Source organism: Triticum aestivum, chromosome 2B, assembly GCF_018294505.1.
Source record: "Triticum aestivum cultivar Chinese Spring chromosome 2B, IWGSC CS RefSeq v2.1, whole genome shotgun sequence".
In the NCBI taxonomy this organism is placed as follows: domain Eukaryota; kingdom Viridiplantae; phylum Streptophyta; class Magnoliopsida; order Poales; family Poaceae; genus Triticum; species Triticum aestivum.
Genome location: NC_057798.1, coordinates 651,211,729 through 651,238,000, shown reverse-complemented (window position 1 = coordinate 651,238,000; position 26,272 = coordinate 651,211,729). Strand labels below are relative to the sequence as shown.

General features: G+C 45.2%; 1 protein-coding gene across 1 annotated transcript; it reads right to left on the bottom strand.

Annotated features, from left to right (window-relative positions):
• Nucleotides 1-16,360: 16,360 nt before the first annotated feature.
• LOC123041901 (ent-kaurene oxidase-like 3) lies at nucleotides 16,361-23,113 on the bottom strand. The gene is made up of 8 exons (XM_044464459.1): nucleotides 22,978-23,113; nucleotides 19,441-19,601; nucleotides 17,955-18,116; nucleotides 17,716-17,850; nucleotides 17,335-17,595; nucleotides 17,059-17,217; nucleotides 16,789-16,983; nucleotides 16,361-16,684 (listed from the first exon to the last, which is right to left on the bottom strand). Exons 1-8 carry the CDS (start codon nucleotides 23,111-23,113, stop codon nucleotides 16,361-16,363), a joined length of 1,533 nt encoding a protein of 510 aa, XP_044320394.1.
• Between the last annotated feature and the right edge of the window lie 3,159 nt (nucleotides 23,114-26,272).

Genomic DNA, 26,272 nt, shown 5'->3' with positions numbered 1-26,272 from the left:
GCATCTGTGCAACAATTCTTGCTTCAGTTGTGGGCAAACCGGAGATTATGCCAAACAGTGTCCCAAGAACAACAAGTCGAAGGCTATATTCAGGCCACAAGTCCATTTTATGGAGTCATGCCCGAACCAGCAAAACATCACGGGGTACGTTCATCACCTCTCCACCGATAAAGCCCAAGAGAACCCCGAAGTCATCATTGTTATGTCTTCTGTTAATAACATACCTGAAGTGATTTTATTCGACTCTGGGGCTTCCCACTCTTTTATTTCTCGGAGTTTTTTTTTTCCAAAACAAATTTCCTTGTTCACTTTTGGGCAAGAATATGCTGGTACAAACCCCGATATCCTTAATCACGGGCAATCTAGGCTGCCGTAATCTGGAAGTCACTGTCAACAGAGTCTATTTTCCAACTTCTTTGATAATTACTAAGTCTACTAAGTTGGATGTTATCTTGGGTATGAATTGGCTGACTCAGTATCAAGTATGCATAAATTGTGCGACCTGAGAGGTCACTTTGACCAGCCAGGAAGGGCAGACTACAAAATTCCATGCTCACAGAAGCATACCCATGAAAGAAATGGTCTTCACCGCAGTGGCTGAATTGGAATTAATTCCCATGTTCAATGAGTTTCCTGATGTATTTCCAGAAGAACTACCAGGCATGCCACCCGATCGAGAGCTTGAGTTTGCAATAGATCTTGTACCCAGAACCGCACCAATACACAAGAAGTATTACCAAATGCCTTCATTAGAATTAGTGGAGCTAAAGAAACAGCTTGATGAAATGCTCCAGAAAGGATATATCCATCCGAGCTCTTCACCATGGGGATCACCTGCTATCTTCATGGACAAAAAGGATGGCAGCCTCCGCATGTGTGTGGACTACCGTCAGCTGAAAGACGTCACAATCAAAAACAAATATCCACTTCCAAGAATTGATGACCTGTTTGATCAGCTCAGTGGGGCCAAGGTATTCTCCAAGATTGACTTACGGACTAGATACCATCAGCTCAAGATTAAAAAGGAGGATATTCCTAAGACCACATTCACCACTCGATACAGTCTTTATGAATATACAGTTATGTCTTTTGGTCTCACCAACGCCCCTACCTTCGTCATGCATATGATGAACAAAGTATTCATGGACTTCCTCGATAAGTTCATGGTAGTCTTCATCGATGATATACTTATTTACTCAAGAAGTGAAGAAGACCACAAAGAACACCTCCGAGCAGTGTTACAACGACTCCGTGAACATCAGTTATACACCAAATTCAGTAAATGTGAGTTTTGGCTCAAGCAAGTTGGATTTCTTGGACATGTGCTATCCACGAAGGTATAGCCGTGGACCCGAGCAAAGTAAAGGATGTACTCGATTGGTTGCCACCCACAACCGTATCTCAGATCCGGAGTTTTCTTGGATTAGCCGGATGTTACTGACGTTTCATTGAAGGATTCTCCAAGATTGCTAAACCCATGACGGAGCTGCTCAAAAAGGATAAGATGTTTGAATGGACTGAGGACTATGAGAAAAGTTTCAATGATTTAAAGATACGACTGACAACTGCACCAGTATTGACTCTTCCAGATAACTACCCGCAGTTTTGATGTGTGTTGCGACGCTTCCAGACAAGGACTTGGATGCGTACTTATGCAAGACGGCAAGGTAGTAGCCTATGCCTCACGATAGCTACAAACCCACGAGGGAAATTATCCTACTCATGATTTGGAGTTGGCCGCGGTGGTTCATGCTTTAAAGATTTGGAGACACTATCTCATCGGGAAGAGGTGCCAAATTTTTACAGATCACAAAAGTCTCAAGTAAATATTTACTCAGCCAGATTTAAATCTCCGTCAACGAAGATGGCTTGAGTTAGTCAAGGATTATGACCTTGGAATAAATTACCACCCGGGTAAGGCCAACGTGGTTGTCGATGCGCTCAGTCGAAAGCCCGTGGCCTAAATGTCATATTGGAATCCTTGCCTCCTGTACTTCAAGAAGAGATTGCTCAGCTCAACCTAGTCATAGTTGATGCTGGCCTTGCTAATATTTTGGAAGTTACCCACACACTTGAGGAAGAGATCCGCAAGGCCCAGATAGATGACACCGATCTGCAGAAACGTGCCAAGAATATGGTAGCAAGTCAGAGTTCTGATTACTCGAAGGATCAGTTCGGTACCCTCCGATTCTGGGGAAGAATTTGTCTGCCCAATCAAGTGGATTTAAAGCAGAAGATCCTGTCAGAAGCATGTGAATCCTCGTATTTGATTCACCCTAGAGGTACGAAGATGTATGAAGACCTTCGACAACTATTCTGGTGGGATGGGATTAAGAAAGACATTGCCTATTTCGTGGCCTGTTGCGACATATGCAACAAAGTGAAGGCAGAGCATCAGAAGCCAGTCAGACTTCTCCAACCGTTGCTAGTGTCACAATGGAAATGGGATGATGTCTGTATGGATTTCATCATAGGACTACCTAAGACTCGATGGGGCAATGAGAAATCTGGGTCATAGTGGACACATTAACCAAGGTAGCCCACTTTATCCTGATCAGAACCACATATCGAGCAGATGAACTTGCACAACTGTATGTATCCAGAATAGTCAGTCTACATGGAGTACCCCGAATCATCACTTCTGACCGAGGTTCACTTTTTACCTCTGCTTTTTGGTCCCGTCTCCATCAAGCCTTAGGGACAGCATTGAAATACAGTACCGCTTATCATCCTCAGACTGATGGACAGACAGAGAGGGTAAACCAAATACTCGAAGATATGCTGTGAGCCTGTGCTTTGGCCCAAGGACCGAAATGGGAAGACTGTTTGCCCTAAGTCGAGTTCTCTTATAACAATAGCTTCCAGACCAGTTTAAAGATGTCACCGTATGAGGCTTTGTATGGCCGTAAGTGCCGCACTCCTTTAAATTGGTCTCAAACAGGAGATAGCTGTATTTTTGGAATGGATCTCATGCTGGAAGCCGAGAAGCAAGTCAAAGAAATCAGAGACAGATTGCAGTTGGCCAAATCTTGACAGAAGAGTTATTATGATGCAAAGCACCGACAGATTAGTTTTGAACCCGGAGAACACGTATACCTTCGAGTCACGCCTATGAAAGGAGTCAAGAGATTTCAGACTCGTGGAAAGTTGGCACCCAGATTTATTGGTCCATTTCCTGTTATGTCACGAGTGGGTACTGTTGCATATCAGTTGGAACTACCCCCTGAATTGTCGGATATGCACAATGTGTTCCATGTTTCACAGTTACGGCGATGCATATCGCCGCCTGAGAAAAAGACTGATATGACGAAAATAGAGCTGGCAAAGGATTTAACATACGAAGAGATGCCGGTTAGAATCTTGGATCAGATGGAAAGAGTCACTCGTAGTAAAGCAAGTTTTACAATGTCCAATGGGAGCATCACACAGAGTCAGAATCAACGTGGGAACCGGAAGAATTTCTAAGAGCACACTACCCAGAATGGTTTTCCCAAGCAACCAAATCTCGAGGACGAGATTCATTCTAAGTGGGGGAGGTTTGTGACAGCCTGGTTTTTGCCCCTCTTCTTTGCCCGATTTTCAGTTGGTTTGAATTTGAAGTTTGGAGTTTTTGAATCTTTTCATATGGACTTAACCACTTTTGTACCCCTTGACTTTCACCCAAGTGCTTCATCTCCCTCTCTAACCATCACTCCATCTCTGGTTCATCTCAAAATATCATTTGGAATATTTTTATTTAATGAAAAATATTCATTTTCCCCTCCTAAACCCTAGCTAGCTCAATGTGCTCCAAAGAAACCTCAATTTTTCTTGCCCATAAAATTCTAAGAAAAATCCCAATTATTCTTTGAACCCCAGGGCACCTTTCTGAGCAAAAATATTTCATCACTTTTTGGAATATTTTGGCTACAGAAAATATTTTCTTTTCTGGACAGAAATGGTAGTTTCTACAACAACTACCATTTTACTTGTTCCATTGTAGCTGGTTTTTCTTGTGCATCATCACCTTAGTAGATGATTGCTAGCCTCCAAAGCCCAGCCTTCAACTCTCGGTGGTTTGACCACAGTAAGCTCTCAAAGTTACTGTCCAGAAACTTACCTGGAGTGTAAAATCATTTCTACTGCACCTGAAACCAAACCCAAGCATGGTAACAGTCAAAACTACCACAGACAACATGCCATACATGAAGTTTGGGCTTAGGTCGGCCTGAGGTCATAGTTCACGCGGTGACCGCGTTTGTCCAGGCGTGCTGGCATGCAAACGACGCGCTCTGAGTGCCGCCGAGTGCTCTGTTGCACGCGTGCTCGCTGCCCTGCTTGCCTGAGCGTGCCAAACCGCACCACCATCATCGTCCTGACCCCCTTAACTCCGCCCTGGCACTCGCCGACGTCGGAGTTTGCCGCAGCGGGCACGTGCACGGTCCGGCGAATGCCACAGTACGCGGCACACTGTTCTCGTCGTCTTCCTCTTGCCCCTGTGCTCGTCCCCGTTCGCCAACAGTCCTCACGTGAGCTACGTCTTCTTCTCCCTCTCTCACTGACGATGTTCGTCACCGGGCGCCGTAGCCAGGTGTCCACCGGCGAAGCCCGAAACCCCCCTCGCTGCCTGGCTATAAATAGGGCCACCCCCAGCCTCTTCGAGCACCCTCCTCCACTCCCACACACTCCACAAGCGCGTAGAAAGCCGTAGCCCAGCTGGGCAGGCCGCGGGCTGCTGTTCCCGAGCTCGAGCTCGCCGGCGATCCCCTCGGGTCGTCTCCACAGCTCCAGTCCCTCCCAGGCCAGGGCAACCCTTCCAGGGCCTCTGCCACTCTCCGGTGGTGCCGTTCCACCCGGCAGGAGCCCTTGGAGTCGCCTCTGGTCGCCGTCGTCTTCGTCTCCGGGGACCGCTGCTCTCTGCCTTCGTTGGAGAGGCTGATTCCAGTGCCGTCCGACCACACCTAGCCATTCTACGGGTACGGGCAGGTGCGCCTCCATCTCTTCTCTCGATCTCTCCCTCTTGTTTTGGCCAAGGAGCCTCGCCGCCGGCATGCGCTCCGGTGAAGCCCCGCCGCTCTCTGTTTCCCTCTCCCCCTCCACCTCACCTGACTAGCGGGGCCCGCTAGTCAGCCACTCTGTACGCGTGTGAAACAGTACGAGTGGTGGCACCCCGGGGCTTTACGCCTTTGATGTCACCCCCCTCTCAGTCTGTTTATTTAATTTCAAATTTTAATTAAATCCAGTGAACTTCAAAGGGCCAAAACTTTTTAACCATAAGTCCAAATGAATTGATTCTTTGGTGCATTGTGTTCTTTGTGCAAAAATCTAGAAGCTTACCAAAGATGGAATTTTTCTCTGCTGTCTAGATTTTCTGGTGAATTTCAGAAGGTTTCTTGATGATTTCTTGTTGTGTTTTTAAATATTTTTAGAAGGTCATGCTTGTCTTGAGGATCACCAGGAGGCTTGTGAACCTCTGAAGGAAATATGCCCTAGAGGCAATAATAAAGTTATTATTTATTTCCTTATTTCATGATAAATGTTTATTATTCATGCTAGAATTGTATTAACCGGAAACTTAGTACATGTGTGAATACATAGACAAACATAGTGTCACTAGTATGCCTCTACTTGACTAGCACGTTAATCAAAGATGATTAGGTTTCCTAACCATAGACATGAGTTGTCATTTGATTAATGGGATCACATCATTAGGAGAATGATGTGATTGACTTGACCCATTCCGTTAGCTTAGCACTTGATCATTTAGTATGTTGCTATTGCTTTCTTCATGACTTATACATATTCCCATGACTATGAGATTACGCAACTCCCGTTTACCGGAGGAACACTTTGTGTGCTACCAAACATCACAACGTAACCGGGTGATTATAAAGGTGCTCTACAGGTGTCTCCGATGGTACTTGTTGGGTTGGCGTATTTCGAGATTAGGATTTGTAACTCCGATTGTCTAAGAGGTATCTCTGGGCCCACTCAGTAATGCACATCACTATAAGCCTTGCAAGCATCATAACTAATGAGTTAGTTGCGGGATGATGTATTACGGAACGAGAAAAGAGACTTGCCGGTAACGAGATTGAACTAGGTATTGAGATACCGACGATCGAATCTCGGGCAAGTAGCATACCGATGACAAAGGGAACAACATATGTTGTTATGCGGTTTGACCGATCAAGATTTTCGTAGAATATGTGGGATCCAATATGAGCATCCAGGTATTGGTTATTGACCGGAGACATGTCTCGGTCATGTCTACATTGTTCTCGAACCCGTAGGGTCCGCACGCTTAAATTGCAACGACGGTTACATTATGAGTTTACGTGTTTTGATGTACCGAAGGTAGTTCGGAGTCCCGGATGAGATCGGGGACATGACGAGGAGTCTCGAAATGGTCGAGATGTAAAGATCGATATATTGGACGACTATATTCGGACATCGGAAAGATTCCGAGTGATTCGGGTATTTTTCGGAGTAGCGGAGAGTTACGGGAATTCGCCGGGGAGTATATGGGCCTTATTGGGCTTTAGGGGAAAGAGAGAGGAGAGGTTGGGCTCCCCCCCAAGGCCTAGTCCGAATTGGACTAGGGGGAGGGGCTGCGCCCCCTCCTTCCTTCTCTTCTCTCTCCTCTTTCCTTGACTCCTACTCCTACTACTTGGAAGGGGGGGGAATCCTACTCCCAGTGGGAGTAGGACTCCTCCTAGGGTGCACCATAGAGAGGGCCGGCCCTCCCCATCCTCCACTCCTTTATATACGGGGAGGGGGGCACCCCTTGGAGACACAACAATTGATCTCTTGATCTCTTAGCTGTGTGCGGTGCCCCCCTCCACCATAGTCCTCCTCGATAATATTGTAGCGGTGCTTAGGCGAAGCCCTGCGACGGTAGAACATCAGGATCATCACCACACCGTCGTGCTGACAGAACTCTCCCTCGACACTTAGCTGGATCGGAGTTCGAGGGACGTCATCGAACTGAACGTGTGCTAGAACTCGGAGGTGTCGTAATTTCGGTGCTTGATCGGTCGGGCCGTGAAGACGTACGACTACATCAACCACGTTGTTCTAACGCTTCCGCTTTCGGTATACAAAGGTACATGGACAACACTCTCCCCTCTCATTGCTATGCATCACCATGATCTTGCGTGTGCGTAGGAATTTTTTTGAAATTACTACGTTCCACAACAGTGGCATCTGAGCCTGGTTTTATGCGTAGATGTTATATGCACGAGTAGAACACAAGTGAGTTGTGGTCGATACAAGTCATACTGCTTACCAGCATGTCATACTTTGGTTTGGCGATATTGTTGGATGAAGCGGCCCGGACCGACATTACGCGTACGCTTACATGAGACTGGTTTTACCGCCGTGCTTTGCACACAGGTGACTAGCGGGTGTCAGTTTCTCCAACTTTAGTTGAACCGAGTGTGGCTACGCCCGGTCCTTGCGAAGGTTAAAACAACACTAACTTGACGAACTATCGTTATGGTTTTGACGCGTAGGTAAGAACGGTTCTTGCTCAGCCCGTAGCAGCCACGTAAAATTTACAACAACAAAGTAGAGGACGTCTAACTTGTTTTTGCAGGGCATGTTGTGATGTGATATGGTCAAGACGTGATGCTATATTTTATTGTATGAGATGATCATGTTTTATAACCGAGTTATCGGCAACTAGCAAGAGCCATATGGTTGTCGCTTTATTGTATGAAATGCAAGCGCCCTGCAATTGCTTTACTTTATCACTAAGCATTAGTGATAGTCGTAGAAGCAATAGATGGTGAAACGACAACGATGCTACGATGGAGATCAAGGTGTCGCGCCAGTGACGATGGTGATCACAACGGTGCTTCGGAGATGGAGATCACAAGCACAAGATGAAGATGGCCATATCATATCACTTATATTGATTGCATGTGATGTTTATCCTTTATGCATCTTATCTTGCTTTGATTGACGGTAGCATTTTAAGATGATCTCTCACTAATTATCAAGAAGTGTTCTCCCTGAGTATGCACTATTGCAAAAGTTCTTCATGCTGAGACACCACGTGATGATCGGGTGTGATAGGCTCTACGTTCAAATACAACGGGTGCAAAATAGTTGCACACGCGGAATACTCAGGTTAAACTTGACGAGCCTAGCATATACAGATATGGCCTCGGAACACAGAGACCAAAAGGTCGAACGTGAATCATATAGTAGATATGATCAACATAGTGATGTTCACCATTGAAAACTACTCCATCTCACGTGATGATCAGACAAGGTTTAGTTGATTTGGATCACATGATCACTTAGATGACTAGAGAGATGTCTATCTAAGTGGGAGTTCTTTAGTAATATGATTAATTGAATTTTAATTTATCATGAACTTAGTCCTGATAGTATTTTGCAAATTATGTTGTAGATCAATAGCTCGCATTGTTGCTTCCCTATGTTTATTTTGATATGTTCCTAGAGAAAAACTATGTTGAAAGATGTTAGTAGCAATGATGCGGACTTGGTCCGTGATCTGAGGTTTATCCTCATTGCTGCACAGAAGAAATATGTCCTTGATGCACCGCTAGGTGACAGACCTATTGCAAGAGTAGATGCAGACGTCATGAACGTTTGGGTAGCTCAATATGATGACTACTTGATAGTTTTGTGCACCATGCTTTATGGCTTAGAACCGGGACTACAAAAATGTTTTTGAAACGTCACGGAACATATGAGATGTTCCATGAGATGAAATTGATATTTTATACTCATGCCCGTGTCAAGAGGTATGAGACCTCTGACAAATACTTCGCCTAAAAGATGGAGGAGAATTTCTCAACTAGTGAGCAAGTGCTTAGATTGTCTGAGTACTACAATCACTTGAATTAAGTGGGAGTTAATATTCCAGATAAGATAGTGATTGACAGAGTTCTCTGGTCACCATCACTAAGTGACTAGAACTTCGTGATGAACTATAGTATGCAAGGGATGATGAAAACGATTCCCGAGCTCTTCATGATGTTGAAATCAATGAAGGTAGAAATCAAGAAAGAGCATCAAGTGTTGATGATTGACAAGACCACTAGTTTCAAAAAAAGGGCAAAGGGAAAGAAAGGGAACTTCAAGTGGAATGGCAAGCAAGTTGTCACTCCCGTGAAGAAACCCAAAGCTGGACCAAAGCCTGAATCTAAGTGCTTCTACTGCAAAGGAAATGGTCACTGGAAGTGGAAATTCCCTAAATATTTGGTGAATAAGTAGGATGGCAAAGTGAACAAGGGTATATTTGATATACAGGTTATTGATGTGTACCTTACTAGTGTTTATAGTAGCCCCTGAGTATTTGATACTTGTTCGGTTGCTAAGATTAGTAACTCAAAACAGGAGTTACAGAATAAACATAGACTAGTTGAGGGTGAAGTGACGATGTGTGTTGGAAGTGGTTCCAAGATTGATATGATCATCATTGCACACTCCCTATACTTTCGGGATTAGTGTTAAACCTAAATAAATGTTATTTGGCGTTTGCGTTGAGCATGAATATGATTTGATCGCGTTTATTACAATATGATTATTCATTTAAAATCAGAGAATAATTGTTGTTCTGTTTACATGAATAAAACCTTCAATGGACATACACCCAATGAAAATAGTTTGTTGGATCTCGATCGTAGTGATACACATATTCATAAATATTGATGCCAAAAATATGCAAAGTTAATAGTGATAGTGCAACTTATTTGTGGCACTGCCGTTTGGGTCATATCGGTGTAAAGCACATGAAGAAACTCCATAAAGATGGATTTTTGGAATCACTTGGTTATGAATCATTTGATGCTTGTGAACAGTGCCTTTTGGGCAAGATGACTAAACCTCTGTTCTCCGGAACAATGGAACAAGCTACTGACTTGTTGGAAATAATGCATGCCGATGTATACGGTCCAATGAGTGTTGATGCTCCTGGCAGGTATCGTTATTTTCTGACCTTCACAAATGATTTGAGCAGATATGAGTATATCTACTTGATGAAACATAAGTCTGAAACAATTGAAAGGTTCAAAGAATTTCAGAGTGAAGTGGAAAATCATCAAAACAAGAAAATAAAGTTTTCTGCGATCTGATCATGGAGACAAATATTTGAGTTACGAGTTTGGCCTTCAGTTAAAACAATGTGGAATAGTTTCACAGCTCACACCACATGGAACACCACAGCGTAATGGTGTGTCTGAACGTCGTAACCGCACTTTATTGGATATGGTGCGATCTATGATGTATCTTACCGATTTACCACTATCGTTTTGGGGTTATGCATTAGAGACAGCTGCATTCACTTTAAATAGGGCACCATCTAAATCCGTTGAGACAACACCGTATGAACTATGGTTTAGCAATAAACCTAAGCTGTCGTTTCTTAAAGTTTGGGGCTGCGATGCTTATGTGAAGAAACTTCAACCCGATAAGCTCGAATCCAAATCGGAGAAATGTGTCTTCATAGGATACCCAAAAGAGACTACTGGGTACACCTTCTATCACAGATCTGAAGGCAAAACTTTTGTTGTTAAATTTGGATCCTTTCTAGAGAAGGACTTTCTCTCGAAAGAAGTGAGTGGGAGGAAAGTAGAACTTGATGTGGTAACTGTACCTACTCCCTTATTGAAAAGTAGTTCATCATAGAAATCTGTTCCTGTGATTCCTACACCAATTAATGAGGAAGCTAATGAGGATGATCATGTAACTTCAGATCAAGTTACTACCGAACATCGTAGGTCAACCAGAGTAAGATCCGCACCAGAGTGGTACGGTAATCCTGTTCTGGAAGTCATGTTACTAGACCATGATGAACCTACGAACTATGAGGAAGCGATGATGAGCCCAGATTCCGCGAAATGGCTGGAGGCCATGAAATTTGAGATAGGATCCATGTATGAGAACAAAGTGTGAACTTTGGTGGACTTGCCCGATGATCGGCAATTCATAGAAAATAAATGGATCTTCAAGAGGAAGACGGATGTTGATAGTAGTGTTACTATCTACAAAGCTCGACTTGTCGCAAAAAGGTTTTCGACAAGTTCAAGGTGTTGACTACAATGAGATTTTCTCAACTGTAGCGATGCTTAAAGTCTGTCAGAATCATGTTAGCAATTGCCACATTTTATGAAATCTGGCAAATGGATGTCAAAACTACATTCCTTAATGGTTTTCTTAAAGAAGAGTTGCATATGATGCAACCAGAAGGTTTTGTCAATCCTAAAGGTGCTAACAAAATGTGCAAGCTCCAGCGATCCATCTATGGACTGGTGCAAGTATCTCGGAGTTGGAATATACACTTTGATAAGTTAATCAAAGCATATAGTTTTATACGGACTTGCAGTGAAGTCTGTATTTACAATAAAGTGAGTGGGAGCACTACATCCTTTCTGATAAGTATATGTGAGTGACATATTGTTGATCAGAAAACGATGTAGAATTTTTTCTGGAAAGCATAAAGAAGTGTTTGAAAGGGGTTCTTTAAAAGAAAGACCTCAGTAAAGCTACTTACATATTGAGCATCAAGATCTATTGAGATAGATCAAGACGCTTGATAAGATTTTCAATGAGTACACACCTTGACAAGATTTTGAAGTAGATCAAAATGGAATAGTCAAAGAAAGAGTTCTTGCCTGTGTTGCAAATGTGTGAAATTGAGTAAGACTAAAATCCCGACCACGGCATAAAATAGAGAGAGAATGAAAGTCATTCCCTATGCCTCAATCATAGGTTCTATAAAAGTATGCTATGCTGTGGACCGGACCTATTGTATACTATGCCCTTGATTTGGCAAGGGAGTACAATGGTGATCTAGAAGTAGATCACTGGGCATTGGTTAAAATTATCCTTAGTGGAATGAGGATATGTTTCTCAATTATGGAGGTGACAAGAGGTTCGTCGTAAAGGGTTACGTCGATGCAAGATTTGACACTGATCCAGATGACTCTAAGTCTCAATCTGGATACATAATGAAAGTGGGAGCAATTAGCTAGAGTAGCTCCGTACAGAGCATTGTAGAAATAGAATATTTGCAAAATACATACGGCTCTAAATGTGACAGACCCGTTGACTAAACTTCTCTCACGAGCAAAACATGATCATACCTAAGTACTCTTTGGGTGTTAATCACATAGCAATGTGAACTAGATTATTGACTCTAGTAAACCCTTTGGGTGTTGATCACATGACGATGTGAACTATGGGTACTAATCACATACAGATGTGAATATTGGTGTTAAATCAAATGGTGATGTGAACTAGATTATTGACTCTAGTGCAAGTGGGAGACTGAAGGAAATATGCCCTAGAGGCAATAATAAAGTTATTATTTATTTCCTTATTTCATGATAAATGTTTATTATTCATGCTAGAATTGTATTAACCAGAAACTTAGTACATGTGTGAATACATAGACAAACATAGTGTCATTAGTATGCCTCTACTTGACTAGCTCGTTAATCAAAGATGGTTAAGTTTCCTAACCATAGACATGAGTTGTCATTTGATTAACGGGATCACATCATTAGGAGAATGATGTGATTGACTTGACCCATTCCGTTAGCTTAGCACTTGATCGTTTAGTATGTTGCTATTGCTTTCTTCATGACTTATACATGTTACCAAGACTATGAGATTATGCAACTCCCGTTTACCGGAGGAACACTTTGTGTGCTACCAAACGTCACAATGTAACCGGGTGATTATAAAGGTGCTTTACAGGTGTCTCCGAAGGTACTTGTTGGCTTGGCGTATTTCGAGATTAGGATTTGTCACTCCGATTGTCGGAGAGTTATCTCTGGGCCCACTCAGTAATGCACATCACTATAAGCCTTGCAAGCATTGTAACTAATGAGTTAGTTGCGGGATGATGTATTACAGAACGAGTAAACAGACTTGCTGGTAACGAGATTGAACTAGGTATTGAGATACCGACGATCGAATCTCGGGCAAGTAACATACCGATGACAAAGGGAACAACGTATGTTGTTATGCGGTTTGACCGATAAAGATCTTCGTAGAATATGTGGGAGCCAATATGAGCATCCACGTTCCGCTATTGGTTATTGACCGGAGACGTGTCTCGGTCATGTCTACATTGTTCTCGAACCTGTAGGGTCCGCACGCTTAAAGTTTGATGATGGTTATATTATGAGTTTATGTGTTGTGATGTACAGAAGGTAGTTCGGAGTCCCGGATGAGATCAGGGACATGACGAGGAGTCTCGAAATGGTCGAGACGTAAAGATCGATATATTGGACGACTATATTCGGACATCGGAAAGGTTCCGAGTGATTCAGGTATTTTCGGAGTACCGGAGAGTTACGGGAATTCGCCGGGGAGTATATGGGCCTTATTGGGCTTTAGGGGAAAGAGAGAGGAGAGGTTGGGCGCCCCCCAAGGCCTAGTCCGAATTGGGCTAGGGGGAGGGGCTGCGCCCCCTCCTTCCTTCTCTTCTCTCTCCCCTTTCCTTGACTCCTACTCCTACTACTTGGAAGGGGGGAATCCTACTCCCGATGGGAGTAGGACTCCTCCTAGAGAGGGCCATCCCTCCCCCTCCTCCACTCCTTTATATACGGGGAGGGGGGGCACCCCTTGGAGACACAACAATTGATCTCTTGATCTCTTAGCCGTGTGCGGTGCCCCCCTCCACCATAGTCCTCCTCGATAATATTGTAGCGGTGCTTAGGCGAAGCCCTGCGACGGTAGAACATCAAGATCGTCACCACACCGTCGTGCTGACGGAACTCTCCCTCGGCACTTGGCTGGATCGGAGTTTGAGGGACGTCATCGAGCTGAACGTGTGCTAGAACTCGGAGGTGCCGTAGTTTCGGTGCTTGATCGGTCGGTCCGTGAAGACGTACGACTACATCAACCGCGTTGTTCTAACGCTTCCGCTTTCAGTCTACGAGGGTACGTTGACAACACTCTCCCCTCTCATTGCTATGCATCACCATGATCTTGCGTGTGCGTAGGAATTTTTTTGAAATTACTACGTTCCCCAACAACCTCATCTACACTAAGGCAAGCCACATCAACATTTTCATGGTGCCATAACAATATTTGTGATTTTCTACTTGAACAAATGATTATCCATGCATTTAAATTATTATTATGTTAATTATATTCTGTTAGATGCTTGTTAAAGTGAATATGCTTGATTTACAGAAAGTTTGAAGTGAACTTAGTTGGTAAACTAACAAGGATTTAGTTTTTGGGTGATGAAAGGATAATATGGTTATGGATATAAATAATTAGTGGAGTTATTTTCTTGCATGAGTAAAAATGATAAATTTGCTAGAAAAGATTCTGTTTGAAGTGAGGTTTGATCTTAAACAGAGAAGTGTCATGAGTTGTAATGCTCAGTGTGGGCATAGTTGACTCAGTCATTTCGTTGATATGTGATGCATATGTTAGTGATGCATGTCGTGGCACTATGATGCCGGTTATTTTCACTTTAAGTTGAACCTGATAATAACTCAAGTTGAATATGTTGTTGACCAGGTCATGGTGCCGCTGAATCGAGTCTTTCCCAGTGCAACCACAGTTGCCGGTACGGGACGGCCTTTATTCGTTTCATTGTCATGCCTCTAGTCGGTGCCTCCAACTAGGGAAGGTTATGGGCGTGCTGTACCCTGGCCCGGTAAGCAGGCATAACCTTGTGTGCCCGTTGTTGTGTTTTTGGTATTGGGTCCCCGTGTGGGATCGTTTGGCCATGACGGTGGTTGTTGTGTCTTTGGTAGACATGGGGCCACCCAGGACTAGCCCGATGGGGAGTGAGTCAGAGTGGCCGGGAGAGTGTCATGGCAATGGAGGGGTTTAGTCGGAATGCCGTTGGTCCACCCAAATGGGAGTGCGAGGCCATGGGTTCCGTGGTGTGGGTCCAGTGCGCTACCTCTGTAGAGTGTATTAATCTATCGATAGCCGAGTCCCACGGTTAAGGACACGCTCGAAAGTAGGTCACACCATGGGTCAACATTTAATGAACTTTGCACACTAAGTATGAACTTTGCATTATTGTGGTGGTGGGAAGGCCATCGTGTGGATTTGGACCAGAAGTTGGTCGTGGTTGTGATCGCCGTAAGGATCACGGGCCAAATATTGGTCGTGGTTGTGATCGCCATAAGCATCACGGGCCAAATATTGGTCGTGGTTGTGATCTCCATAAGGATCACGGTTTGAGGCCAAATATTGGTCGTTGTTGTGATCGCCTTAAGGATCACGAGATGTCTCTGGGTTGGCGTGTTTGTGATCCAGGAATGATCACAATTGGTAAGCCAGTTCCGAGGGAGGATTATCACAAGAGCATGGTCACCGCATGTTGTATATATATATATATATATTGTTGCATTATTATTAATTGTTAATTGTCATGATATTGTTTGTCAGTATGTTTATGCTTGTTGTGAGCTTGCAAGTACATTGAATGTACTGACCTGGCGTGTCATGCCAGATTTCAGGAATGTCCCGTTGGAAAGGAGTGTTGTCCGAGTCTAGATCGTGTCCACATCAGTGTCCCTGTGCTATGGAGTTCCTCTACGACGTTGTTCCGCTGCCGCGTAGTTATCGTGATCGAGGCCCTTTTATGTTCACTAAATAATGTACATATTGTTCAGCTGCACCGCGTGTGCCGCTTGGCCTCGCCAACTGGAATAATGTAAACTCTGTTCCGCTAGCATTAATAAAGCGTTGTTTTCTGTACCAAGATGTTGTGTGTTGTCAGAAGACAAGGTCTCTGAGCTGGCAATGCATGGTAAACCGGTTGCTCTGAGGCGGGGTGCCACAGAGGTGTTCGGAAGGACCTCGGCATCGCCTCCAGGAAGGGTAACAATGTTTGAGGGACGCCGCCGATGTCGGGCCGGACCAGCCGACTAAAGTTTCCTCCGGTCCCCATCCTATACCACCAAACCTTCGTCTACTCTAGATCCGGCAACGAGTCAAGAACCGAAACCTACATAGATGAGATTGCCATTGCGCTCAACCCAACAGGAGTCGAGAAGAACATCCGTAGTAGATGAGAAGTTATGTCATATACGCATCTCTACCTCTATGTACTAAAAAGTATGTGATTGTCGCTAGCATTGAACACATTGTTCCTTGATAAAAGATTCCATTGTCTAAAAAACTATTGACTGTTGAACACATTGCTCTGCAATAATTTGATGCTACGAAAACCAACCAAGCAGCTGTGACCGTGATACAGTCTTCTTTTTGGTTCCGACCTGAACCCCAAAAGCTCCGGCGCAATAATCGCGAGGCAAACAGTGTAAAAATCCGAACAAATTGTTGAGGTAAATCATTAAAACATGCACCCATATTATCTTGTTTGGCCAACTCCACTGTCAAACAAGCAAACCAGAACTGCGCTTCACTGCCTCCCTCTCCTCGGCGAGAGATACACGTAGAGGGGGTGAAGCTTGTAGCCCATGAGCTGGACGGTGTCCACCTTGTCCTCGTCGCCCTCCTTGAGCGTCCATGCGAATTCCTGCACGAACCTCGCCATGGCGGCACACGAAATGCCTGTCGCCTGCGCGCTCCCGGCGCAGACCCTCCTCCCAGCGCCGAATGCAATGGTCTTGTACATGTCAGCGACGTCGAACCTGCCGTCGTTCAGGAACCTCTCCGGCGTCCACTCCTCGGGCTCCTCCCACTCTTTCTTGTCCATGTTGCACGCGTACACATTGACGATCACCTGGCAAAGGTCAAAACATACAAGTCATTTTTGTGAGCAGACAGCACTTGCATCAGTGTACGCCTTCCGTTATGATGAGCAGTATCTTTAGAAAAAAAGATTACCTCTGTTCCGGCCTGGACCTCGTAGCCGGCGAGTGTGGTGGTCTCATGGACGAACCTTGGAGGCAGAAGCGAGACAGGAGAATGGCGCCGCAGCGTCTCGTGGAACACGGCATTCAGGTACGGCAGCCGAAGAAGATGGTCCTCCGTGACCATGTCCTCGCCGCACACCTCCTGGATCTCCTGGTAGAGACGATCCTGCCATGAGAAATCTGGTGTTAAAAATGCATGCCCGAGAGCATCAAGTAACTTAGAAGGGTAAGAGTAGCTTGCCTGTTTTTCGGGGTTTTTGGCAAGCTCGTACATAGCCCACTCGGTCGTCACCAAAGTAGTATCTGCACCCTCTATGATTGCCTCCCACACTAGCATCGTTACTTGGTCATCTGTCAATGTGTTCCCTGCCAACAAAAAGTCCAGATAGGATGCCTTTGCCTGCATATCACAAATTGATTGTGCGTTATCATCACTTCATCAGTGAACAAACGGACGAGAATCGGGCCAGCAACAAAATACATCTGTTAAAAGCTATATATATGTGGATTCTGCCACCTTGCCGCGTGCAATTCTTTCCTTCTGTTGATCGACCATGGCTCGCATCACCACGGTTCGCCTAGATTCCGTGGTAGCAACTGTTGTATCAAAGCTCTTGTTTGGAATCCAGCTGAGGTACGGGAAGAAATCCCTCCAATCAATCTCAATGACGCATATCATCATGTCAGCCACAATGATCTGGTAGATTTCATCCTTCGAAATATCGCGCCCAAACTCCTTCACATAAACTGAACTTACATCCTCACCTAGACTCTGAAAGTGAAAGCGCAGCATGAACGCTAAATCATACCATCCTCACTGTTCAAATTCAGAAAGTACGGTGCTATCGTGTAGGAAGACTAATTAAATCATGGCGTTTGTAGAGAGACTATCCTGGATCAACGATAAGCGGAATAGCTCCTCCTTGAAAACTTCTCGAAAGTTCCGAGGAGCATGTGGGTCATCGGTCACCAATGTATGAAAAGTGCTTAACATGTTATCCATCATCATGTTTCTCGTCTCCCGAAATTGCCTCTGCAAATATCTCATTGTTAAATCTTAATTGACTGAACTTGCAAGCGTATTTGAGAGGTGGTATAATAAATCGTATAACTTTGAAACAGTTTAGACTTATATACCTGAGCAGAAGAACCTAACAAGCCCGCCATAACAAAGCGGTTCACCATTTTGTGGAAGTCACCATAGTCACTTGTAGCAACCATTTTTTTATCATGACTCAACACTGATATTGCTTTAGGTAGCTTTCGAGTAGATATGGATGAGAATTTCGCAACCATTGCCTTCAAAATAGAGGGTCAACTGTGATATATTTCTACCATGCAGCTACCATTGCTTTGTTTAGGCTATATGTACTGTCATAATGATTGTGTTTTTAAAAGGACGAAAATTCCGATAATTCAAAATAGTGCCCGAGCTCATCTACACCTGGTGAACAGTAAATTTAAAAAAAAATCTGAAATATTTAGGCATCAAAGTGCCATGTGAGCAAGGTGCGTGCCAGTTTTCATGGAGTTTGGACATCTGAGGAGCTCATACCAAAATAAAATTGGCTATGAATAGTATTATTGCTCAAAGTTTCTCACACACCCATTTTTTTGCACGAGCTCCTCAGATGTCCAAACACCATGAAATTTTGCACGAACCTTGCTCACATGAGCATCTTTGATGCCTAAAAATGTCCATACTTTTTGAATTATTTTACCGGTTTTTCAATTTACTGTTCGCACACGGGTGTAGATGAGTCCGGATGCAGAATAGCCGCTCTCCGAAAGTTCCTAATTTTTCCCTCAAAAAACGAAAGTTACTAGTTTTGTGCAGGTGAAATTCAAGGCTACCAATTGGATCTCCCGGCGGAGGAGGATCGGGTGCCCATGGACTCTGGATGCAACCTAGCTATGAGAGACGGTAGCTCAGGGGTATATTCAACGAATGTTGATGGCAACACATTAACAAAATTAGTGAAGCATGAGGTATCATGTGATCATATTTTTATTTGGTTGTTTTAGCATGTTTTGGCCTTGGGGCCCTTGGCCTATTGTACTTTGTTCACTCCCATGTGAGATGTTAGATGTTAAGACCTCGCAATAATAGAAGGTTATGTGCATCAATCGTTGCATTGCCTGGGTTTTTTTTATCCCTTTTCCAAAAAAAACTAATATAATCAAGAAAAAATATGCATGTTTGGTGTAGGTCGCGCTACTTTTTAACTTCAGTTCTTTTTTGGGTAGTTATTTGAGAAAGGAGGTCAGTTAACAAATCATATTTATCCTTTCTTGTAACAAAACTTGTTAGAATCCTTATTTATCTCCACCTTGAGACAATGAGAGAGATAAAAATAACCATCGTTAGCTATAAACTTCAAGTGGGGTGTACACTTATAGCAACATTCCATTTTTTTATGTTGTCTTCTAGGAGAAAGATATGCAAAGATAACCATAACAAATTATGGACTTGGTAACGAGTGTTACAGAATTAATGGAGAGATACTAAAATGCCGAACTGCGACAGTTACCTAGAATTGCAAAATGTATCTAATGTTACTACAACAGAAATTATTATCAATTTGAATTTAGGAAAGATAAGAAAATGCAATTTCCGTATTACCTCCTTGGCTACTTCTGTTGAGTTGACCACAGCTACAGATGAAGCCCCAGTCCTTATGGTGTATACTGACCCATAAATATCAGACCATTTTGCAAAGGTCTTATGGGGCTTCTTTTCTGTTAGCTGAAGTAGATTCCCAATTATAGGTAAACCAGGAACAGCTGCATGTCAAGTAAATAGAGAGAAGTGAATTAATTTTTTCCTTGATGTAAAATTGGTATTGTTCTTTTCGTAGGCAAGAATTGATATTTTAAATAAGTCGGTCTGACAAATGTGTGCATACATGATAAAATGTTAGAATCATGCAGATAACACATGCAATTTTTCTTAAGTATTTTTGCCACAGCTATACAACTATAAAGCATAAATAAATTGTTCGGGGTATAATTCTTTGGAATGTAAAAAAAAATCAAGGAGGGGTGTATTCTAATGAAGCTTGGTATTCATGAACGATAAGAAGTACTATACGTTGATTCTTTAAAACTTACCAGTCTGATTGAATTTCATCTTGAAATTTTACAGTCCTACTGCACATACAACTATAGTTTTGCACTGTTTTTAAACTTATACATGTGCATGATTCCAAGGGGTGAGGAGTAGTAATTATTTTTCTCGATAAACAAAATAAAAGTTGAAACAGTGAAGATATTATGTGATGGTCCAAATTGATTTTGAGAACATGAACTACACATTTATTGTGATTCACTAGCATATTAGAAATTTTAAACCTTGTCCAATTGCATCATTGCTAGGGGTTAGGATTAGTAACTATTGTCATCTTTAGAGCATTCAAATCCCTAGCACCTATAAATTAGACACTAAGGTACGTGTATCATCTCTTCACCCCAAATATCCACTATTTGCCATACCACTGAGCACTACCAATAGATGCTAAAGACATTAATTAATGGTGTTAAATTGATGACACACTGCAGGTTGATGTAGAAATTGGTTGCAATATATTTCAATGATATTTGGTTGTATGGGACATGTATATTTGGATTAATAATGTGAGCACTGAAACTGAAAATACATATGACATGTTGTGTTTGATTAATGTATAGTTATCAGATAATTATTTAATATAAGTAGGATAAACGGTTGAGTCTTTTCGTATGCATGGTTCCAAGTTGAGGTGAATCTTTCCCGTGCATCGATCGTGAAAATGTTGCATGTGTATCATGCATACATAAAAAGTTGATCCCCACTATCGTATTTATCTCAACATGCAGATATGCCATCTCACCACACGTGCTACTTCAACAATTATTATTCCCTCTTTTTTAATTGCATGCTCCACCCAACTAGCATACTCAATGCACATGCAACCATGCATGCATGGAGAAATGTCTACCTCAATACACAACCATGCATGAAAATAAGTTTTACACTATAAAATAATCACATGATATTATTAATTCACATATTTGAGCTCCATATAGTCAATTTCATAAGAATATATTGCAACCAGTTCCCGCCGCAACGCGCGTGGTATCATCAAGTTGAAATAGGTTACTAAAGATTGCCTATTTAGTAATAACATGTTAACTAATAAACTTTGCGGTGTTGTCTGCTATGAAACATTAACCTATGCATGTTACTTATGAGTTAGACAAAGAGTAATCAATGTCATTGGTAACATGGCATGAAGCCATCACAACTTATCAAAAGGTTATTTTGGGGTTTTTACATAGAAGATGATTTGAGCTTAGGAAAGAATAGATTATAAGGAGTGCAGCGTTTCGGACCTGGGCTAATCTGCTCCAGCCCATGAACAATAAATTTGAAAAAAAATAGCAAAACAAATTCATTTTTTAAATTTCTCCTTTTCATGCAAGATTTGTGATGAAAGGACGTTCTTTTCGCGCAATGTGTTCATCTATCTATTGAATGTTCTGAGTCGGAGAGGGAGATCAACAGCGATTTTTAACATTGTTATTTTTTTTTTACCCGAGCACCTATTTCCACATCTATAAGTGCTGGCGCTAATCATTTTATCACACCTCCAACTTCTGCGAATGCTTCACAATGAAATCAGGAGTATTCTTTGCGGAGATCACTTCAACTTCCCCCGGTTGCGACAAGTGGCACGCTGCATGTGCGCCACTTGTCGCAACCTGTGACTTTTCCCTTTTTTCGTAGATCCGTTTATTCAAAATGTTTTATCTCTTAAACCGTGCGTCCAAATCTCGAACCGCTTTCGCCATTGGATTCCTCGCGTCGAGATCTTCAAAACTAGATCCCATGTTGATAGGTTTTGACAAACTATTTTTTCATGAAAAAACCGGACGAAAAAAACCGACGAAAAAACCAAACGGGAACACGGGTTTTTTCCCTTTCCGAAAGAGGCACGCCCGTGCCTCTGACGAAATCACAGCCGTGCCTCTCGCGGAAACAAAACCGTGCCTCTCACGAAAGAAAAAAAAAACAAAAAATGCGTTTTTTTCCTTTACCGAAAGAGGCACGCCGGTGCCTCCCGCGAAAGCACAATCGTGCCTCTGGCGGAAGAAAAACCGTGCCTCTCGCGAAAGAAAAAAAATAGAAAACACGTTTTTTTTTCCTTTCCGAAAGAGGCACGCCCATGCCTCTCGCGAAAGCACAACCGTGCCTCTCGCGAAAGAAAAAAAAAACAGAAAATGCATTTTTTCCCTTTCCGAAAGAGGCACGCCCGTGCCTCTCGCGAAAGCACAACCGTGCTTCTGGCGGAAGCAAAACCGTGCTTCTCGCGAAAGAAAAAAAACAGAAAACGCGTTTTTTCCCTTTTCGAAAGAGGCACGCCCGTCCCTCTCGCGAAAGCACAACCGTGCCTCTCGCGGAAGCAAAACCGTGCCTCTCGCGGAAGAAAGAAAAACAGAAAACACGTTTTTTTTCGTTTCCAAGAGGCACGGCCGTGCCTCTCGCGAAAGCACAACCGTGCCTTTCGCGAAAACAAGATCGTGACTCTCGCGGGAAAAAAATGCATTTTTTGCGCAAAAAAAAATTTCAATTTTTTTTTGCTCGGAAAGCTAGGGAAGAGCGGTAAAAAACCAAAACATCAAAAAAACCCGGAAAAAACCCTTTTAAAAAGCCGAAAAAGCATGCGTAAAAATAAAAAAACAAAATCCGGAGGGAGCATCCAGAACGCGACACGTGACAAATGGCTGTGAGCGCGCCAAGTGGCGCTGATCGTTGCGAGGCTCCCGAAGGAGCGCTCGTTAATTAGTTGCTCCCGCTTCACAACCAGAAGAAGTGAAAATTGATATGAAGGAAAGTTATTCTGTGGGTCTAAATAGATGTTAAAAACGTGAAGTGGAAATTTAGTGAGATTTTTTATGGATTATCCTTGTTTTCTATCCATTACAGCGTGTGATTAGTGGTGTCTGCGTCCCCGCCAGGATTTCCTAATCGCAAAAAATATTTGACGTTGTGCTCACAGTCACGGACAGAGAAAAAAAGGCTACGTACAATGCCGCAGCGGAACAAGCAGTGCAATAACAGCAAACGTAACATATCGCAGGACGCATTTTGATGTGACTCAGTAAGATTATCGCTAGCTACCTGGGGGCGTGTTGGCGCGTTCCTTGTGCCCCATCCTGACACCGGCGATCACGGCGGCCAGCCCACCAACGGCCGCCGCGGAGACGGCCACCGTGCCCCCGCCGCCAGCGGGGAGTGCGGCCAGCAGCGCCTCCATCGGTTGGCTGGGGTGAGGCTTGTCCGTCCGTGTTCGCGCCTGCGTGCGGAGCGGAGGGGATGAGGCGTCGGTGGTGGCCGGTTCAGTCTTATATAGTACTACTCCCTTTGTCTCGAATGTCGAATTTCTGTGATAAGTAATTTGAAACGAAGGGAGTAGGTGTTTCCTAGCAGTTGGTGCGGCGTCGATGCTTCAGTTTATCGTGTGCAGTGTTGCTGTGTTAGTTGAGGGGACAACAATGATTGGCGAGGCGATCGACAAACCGTCGAGAGCGAGGTATCTTTCATCTCCGATCTGAACGACTCGATCGGTTCCCGTCGTCGCGTGCGAGTGGTCGCTCCAAACCGTTCTATACTCTCATTGGCACTTGGGTGTGTACTCTTTACACGTAGCTAACAGACAGGCAACATATGTCTGTCCAACTTGCGCACTGATGGACAACCCTCCCAGTCGGTTTAATTCCTTAATTAGTGATGATAGTTTAGTACTACTATTAAGAGCATCTCTCCCACTTTCAGTAAAAAACTGTCAAGGTAAGGACATGAAGCATCCAACCCTTTTATATATGGGCAGCCTCTCCACGTTGGACTATATGTTAATCACCGCACTTAAAAACAAGATATAACAATAAGAGATGGCCTTAGATATAACAATAAGAGCATCTCCAGCCGTTCGGCCCCCCAGGGCGCCGAAAAAGAGCGGCCTGGGGGCGAGCCGGCGCTAGATCGGCCCCTGGGGTTCGTTTCTCCCCAGCCACGCGCCCAGGTACCGCCTCCGAAGGCGCTCCATATTCGAAATTCATCATTCCCGCTCAAAGAAACAACAAACCGGCGATTATCGCAATAGTTCGGCGATTCGGTGCCACAGTTCGGCGATCAAACATAGTTCGGCGTACAAAAAAGGAAGGGCGCGGAAGGAGTGCATCAAACGTCGAGCTCAACCTCCGGCGGCGGCGGCGGCGGCATACGCGGGCTGGGAGTAGTCGGCGCGGCTTCTGTGCTGCTGGGCGCGACGGAGGCATCGTTGGTGGGGCTGGGCGTCGCGGAGGCATCGTCATCAGCCACCGGGCTGGGCGGCGGCGGCGGCGTCGCCGGTATCTGGTTCAGGATGAGGCTGTGCTCGGCCAAGAACCACACCTTGAGCTTCTCGTCGCCGCTCTGGAGCATGTCAGCGCCGCCCATCAAAAAGGCAAGGTCGTTGTTCCTCTTCTCGGCGTCTTGAGCTTTGAGCTTCGCGGCGGCGCTGGTCCGAAGCAAGTCGAGTTTGACGACGCTATTCGTCATCAAAACAGCCCACCTCGCCTCAGTTTTCTCTTCTCGCTCGGCAGCCCTGGTCTTGGCGTCGGCGAGGCAGTGTTTGATGGACTCTTGCACGCGTGCGGCAGCTGACTCGGCGTATTTCGCCTTCTTGGCACCTTTGTTGCCGTCCGGTCGCCCGTCGGACGCGCCCGCGGTCGGCGCGTCCGTTTTGTATGTCTCTTTGGCCTTAGCGATGGTGCGTCGGACGGCCGCACATTTCTCGCACTTGTCGATCCGCTTGAAGACGTGGAGGTACTTGAAGTCTGCGTCGCTGTTGTTGTCGCGGAACATGGAGAACATGCGTAGCAGCTGCGCCGAAGAAAGAACATCAGTCGGCGCCAGAGCGCGCGCCAGGGCGTGCCCCGTCGAAAGGCAACAGCAAGAACGGTGTGCGATACCTGATCCTCAACGCTGGTGCCGCGACCTCCTCGACGATCTCATGTCATTTGTTGCACGCCGTCTGGATGAGCGACCAATGGTTCGCCATCGCCTTCGACCCCCGCTTCATGTGCATGCCTTTGAAGTAGGAGTCGACGAGCTTCCGCTCGTCGAACTCGGCCTTGATGTGGTCCCAATATGTCTCGATGCTCTGATTCGTGTCGGTGACCGGGTCAAGCCAGACGACCTTCCACGCTTCGGCGAGGCACTCCTCTTCCTTGGACGCCCATTTGATGTGTGGCTCACCGGACTTGGCCGCCTTCTTCTTCTTCTTCTTGCCTTTCCTCGTCGGCGCCGGCTCCTCCTCCTCTTCTTCCTCCTCCTTCGGCTCTTCCTCGCCGTAGTCGAGCTCATCGTCCATGTCGGCGAGGTCAATCGAGCCGTCCTGCGTAGTGAATCCGGGGGAAGCGGCGGTGGCAGCCGAGCCGGATGCGATGAAGTCCTTCATGATGGCGTCGCCGAGATGCGACGAGGATGAGGCTTGTGAGTAGAGGCCGTGGCGAAGAGGTGGCGTCGATGAGGCTGCGTAGTCCGGCGGGGAGTACGTATACGGCGGGTACTGCACGCCGGCGAGGGTGTGCGCTGGGCAGGGCGCCCATGGGGGAAGGTGATGTTGGGGTTGAAGCCGCCATGGGCGTCCCCGTCGGCATAGCCAGGCGACGGCGTGCTCCATGGGTGCGGCGACGATGAGAACCCGGCCGGAGAGCCAACGCTTTGCTGGCTCCAGGCCGCGTACGGGTGCCCACCGGGTGGATGTATCATCGATGCGCGTGCCACCTCCGCCTGTTCGGCCGCACGCTCCGCCGCCGCCGCAGCCGTAGCGTGCGCCGCTTTTTCCCTGGCCTTCTTGGCCTGTTGCGCCTGTCGGCGGTGACGGCCTCCCGGCGCTCCGCATCCACCTTCCACTCGGCGTTGGTCATGCCGGGGGGCTTGGACAGCGGAGCCCTCGGCATCCTTTGCTTCGGCTGGGCGGCAGCGGCGGTGGGATCCGTCGCGGTGCGCCGCATCACGTACATCTTCAGCGGCATGGCCGGCGGAAGGGCAGGGGGGAGGCGGGGGTTTGGCGGGAGGAATGGAGAAGAGAGGGGGGAGGGAGCGGGCACTAGTAGAAAAAGGGCCTATTGTCCCGGTTGGTGAGGGCCTTTAGTCCCGGTTCATGAACCGGGACTAAAGGGTCAGTACTAATGCCCTGACCCCTTTAGTCCCGGTTCAATCCAGAACCGGGACAGAAGGGCCTCCACGTGGCCTGTCCCCTGAGCCCAGGCAGGAGGGCCTTTGGTCCCGGTTGGTGGCACCAACCGGGACCAATAGGCATCCACGCGTCAGCGTTTATGTGGCTGTGGTTTTTGTTTTTTTTTGAAAGGGGGGGGTTGGGGGGTTTTGTGGGGTTAATTTAGGTGTTTCATATATTGTGCTATAGCTA

Excerpts from the sequence above, each read along its gene's own strand:
- LOC123041901 (XM_044464459.1), bottom strand. The coding sequence starts at position 23,113 with ATGGAGGCGCTGCTGGCCGCACTCCCCGCTGGCGGCGGGGGCACGGTG. Across the intron at positions 18,117-19,440 it reads CAACAGAAGTAGCCAAGGAG|GCAATGGTTGCGAAATTCTC; the intron begins GTAATACGGAAA and ends TCTATTTTGAAG. Across the intron at positions 16,984-17,058 it reads CCAAAAACCCCGAAAAACAG|GATCGTCTCTACCAGGAGAT; the intron begins GCAAGCTACTCT and ends TTCTCATGGCAG.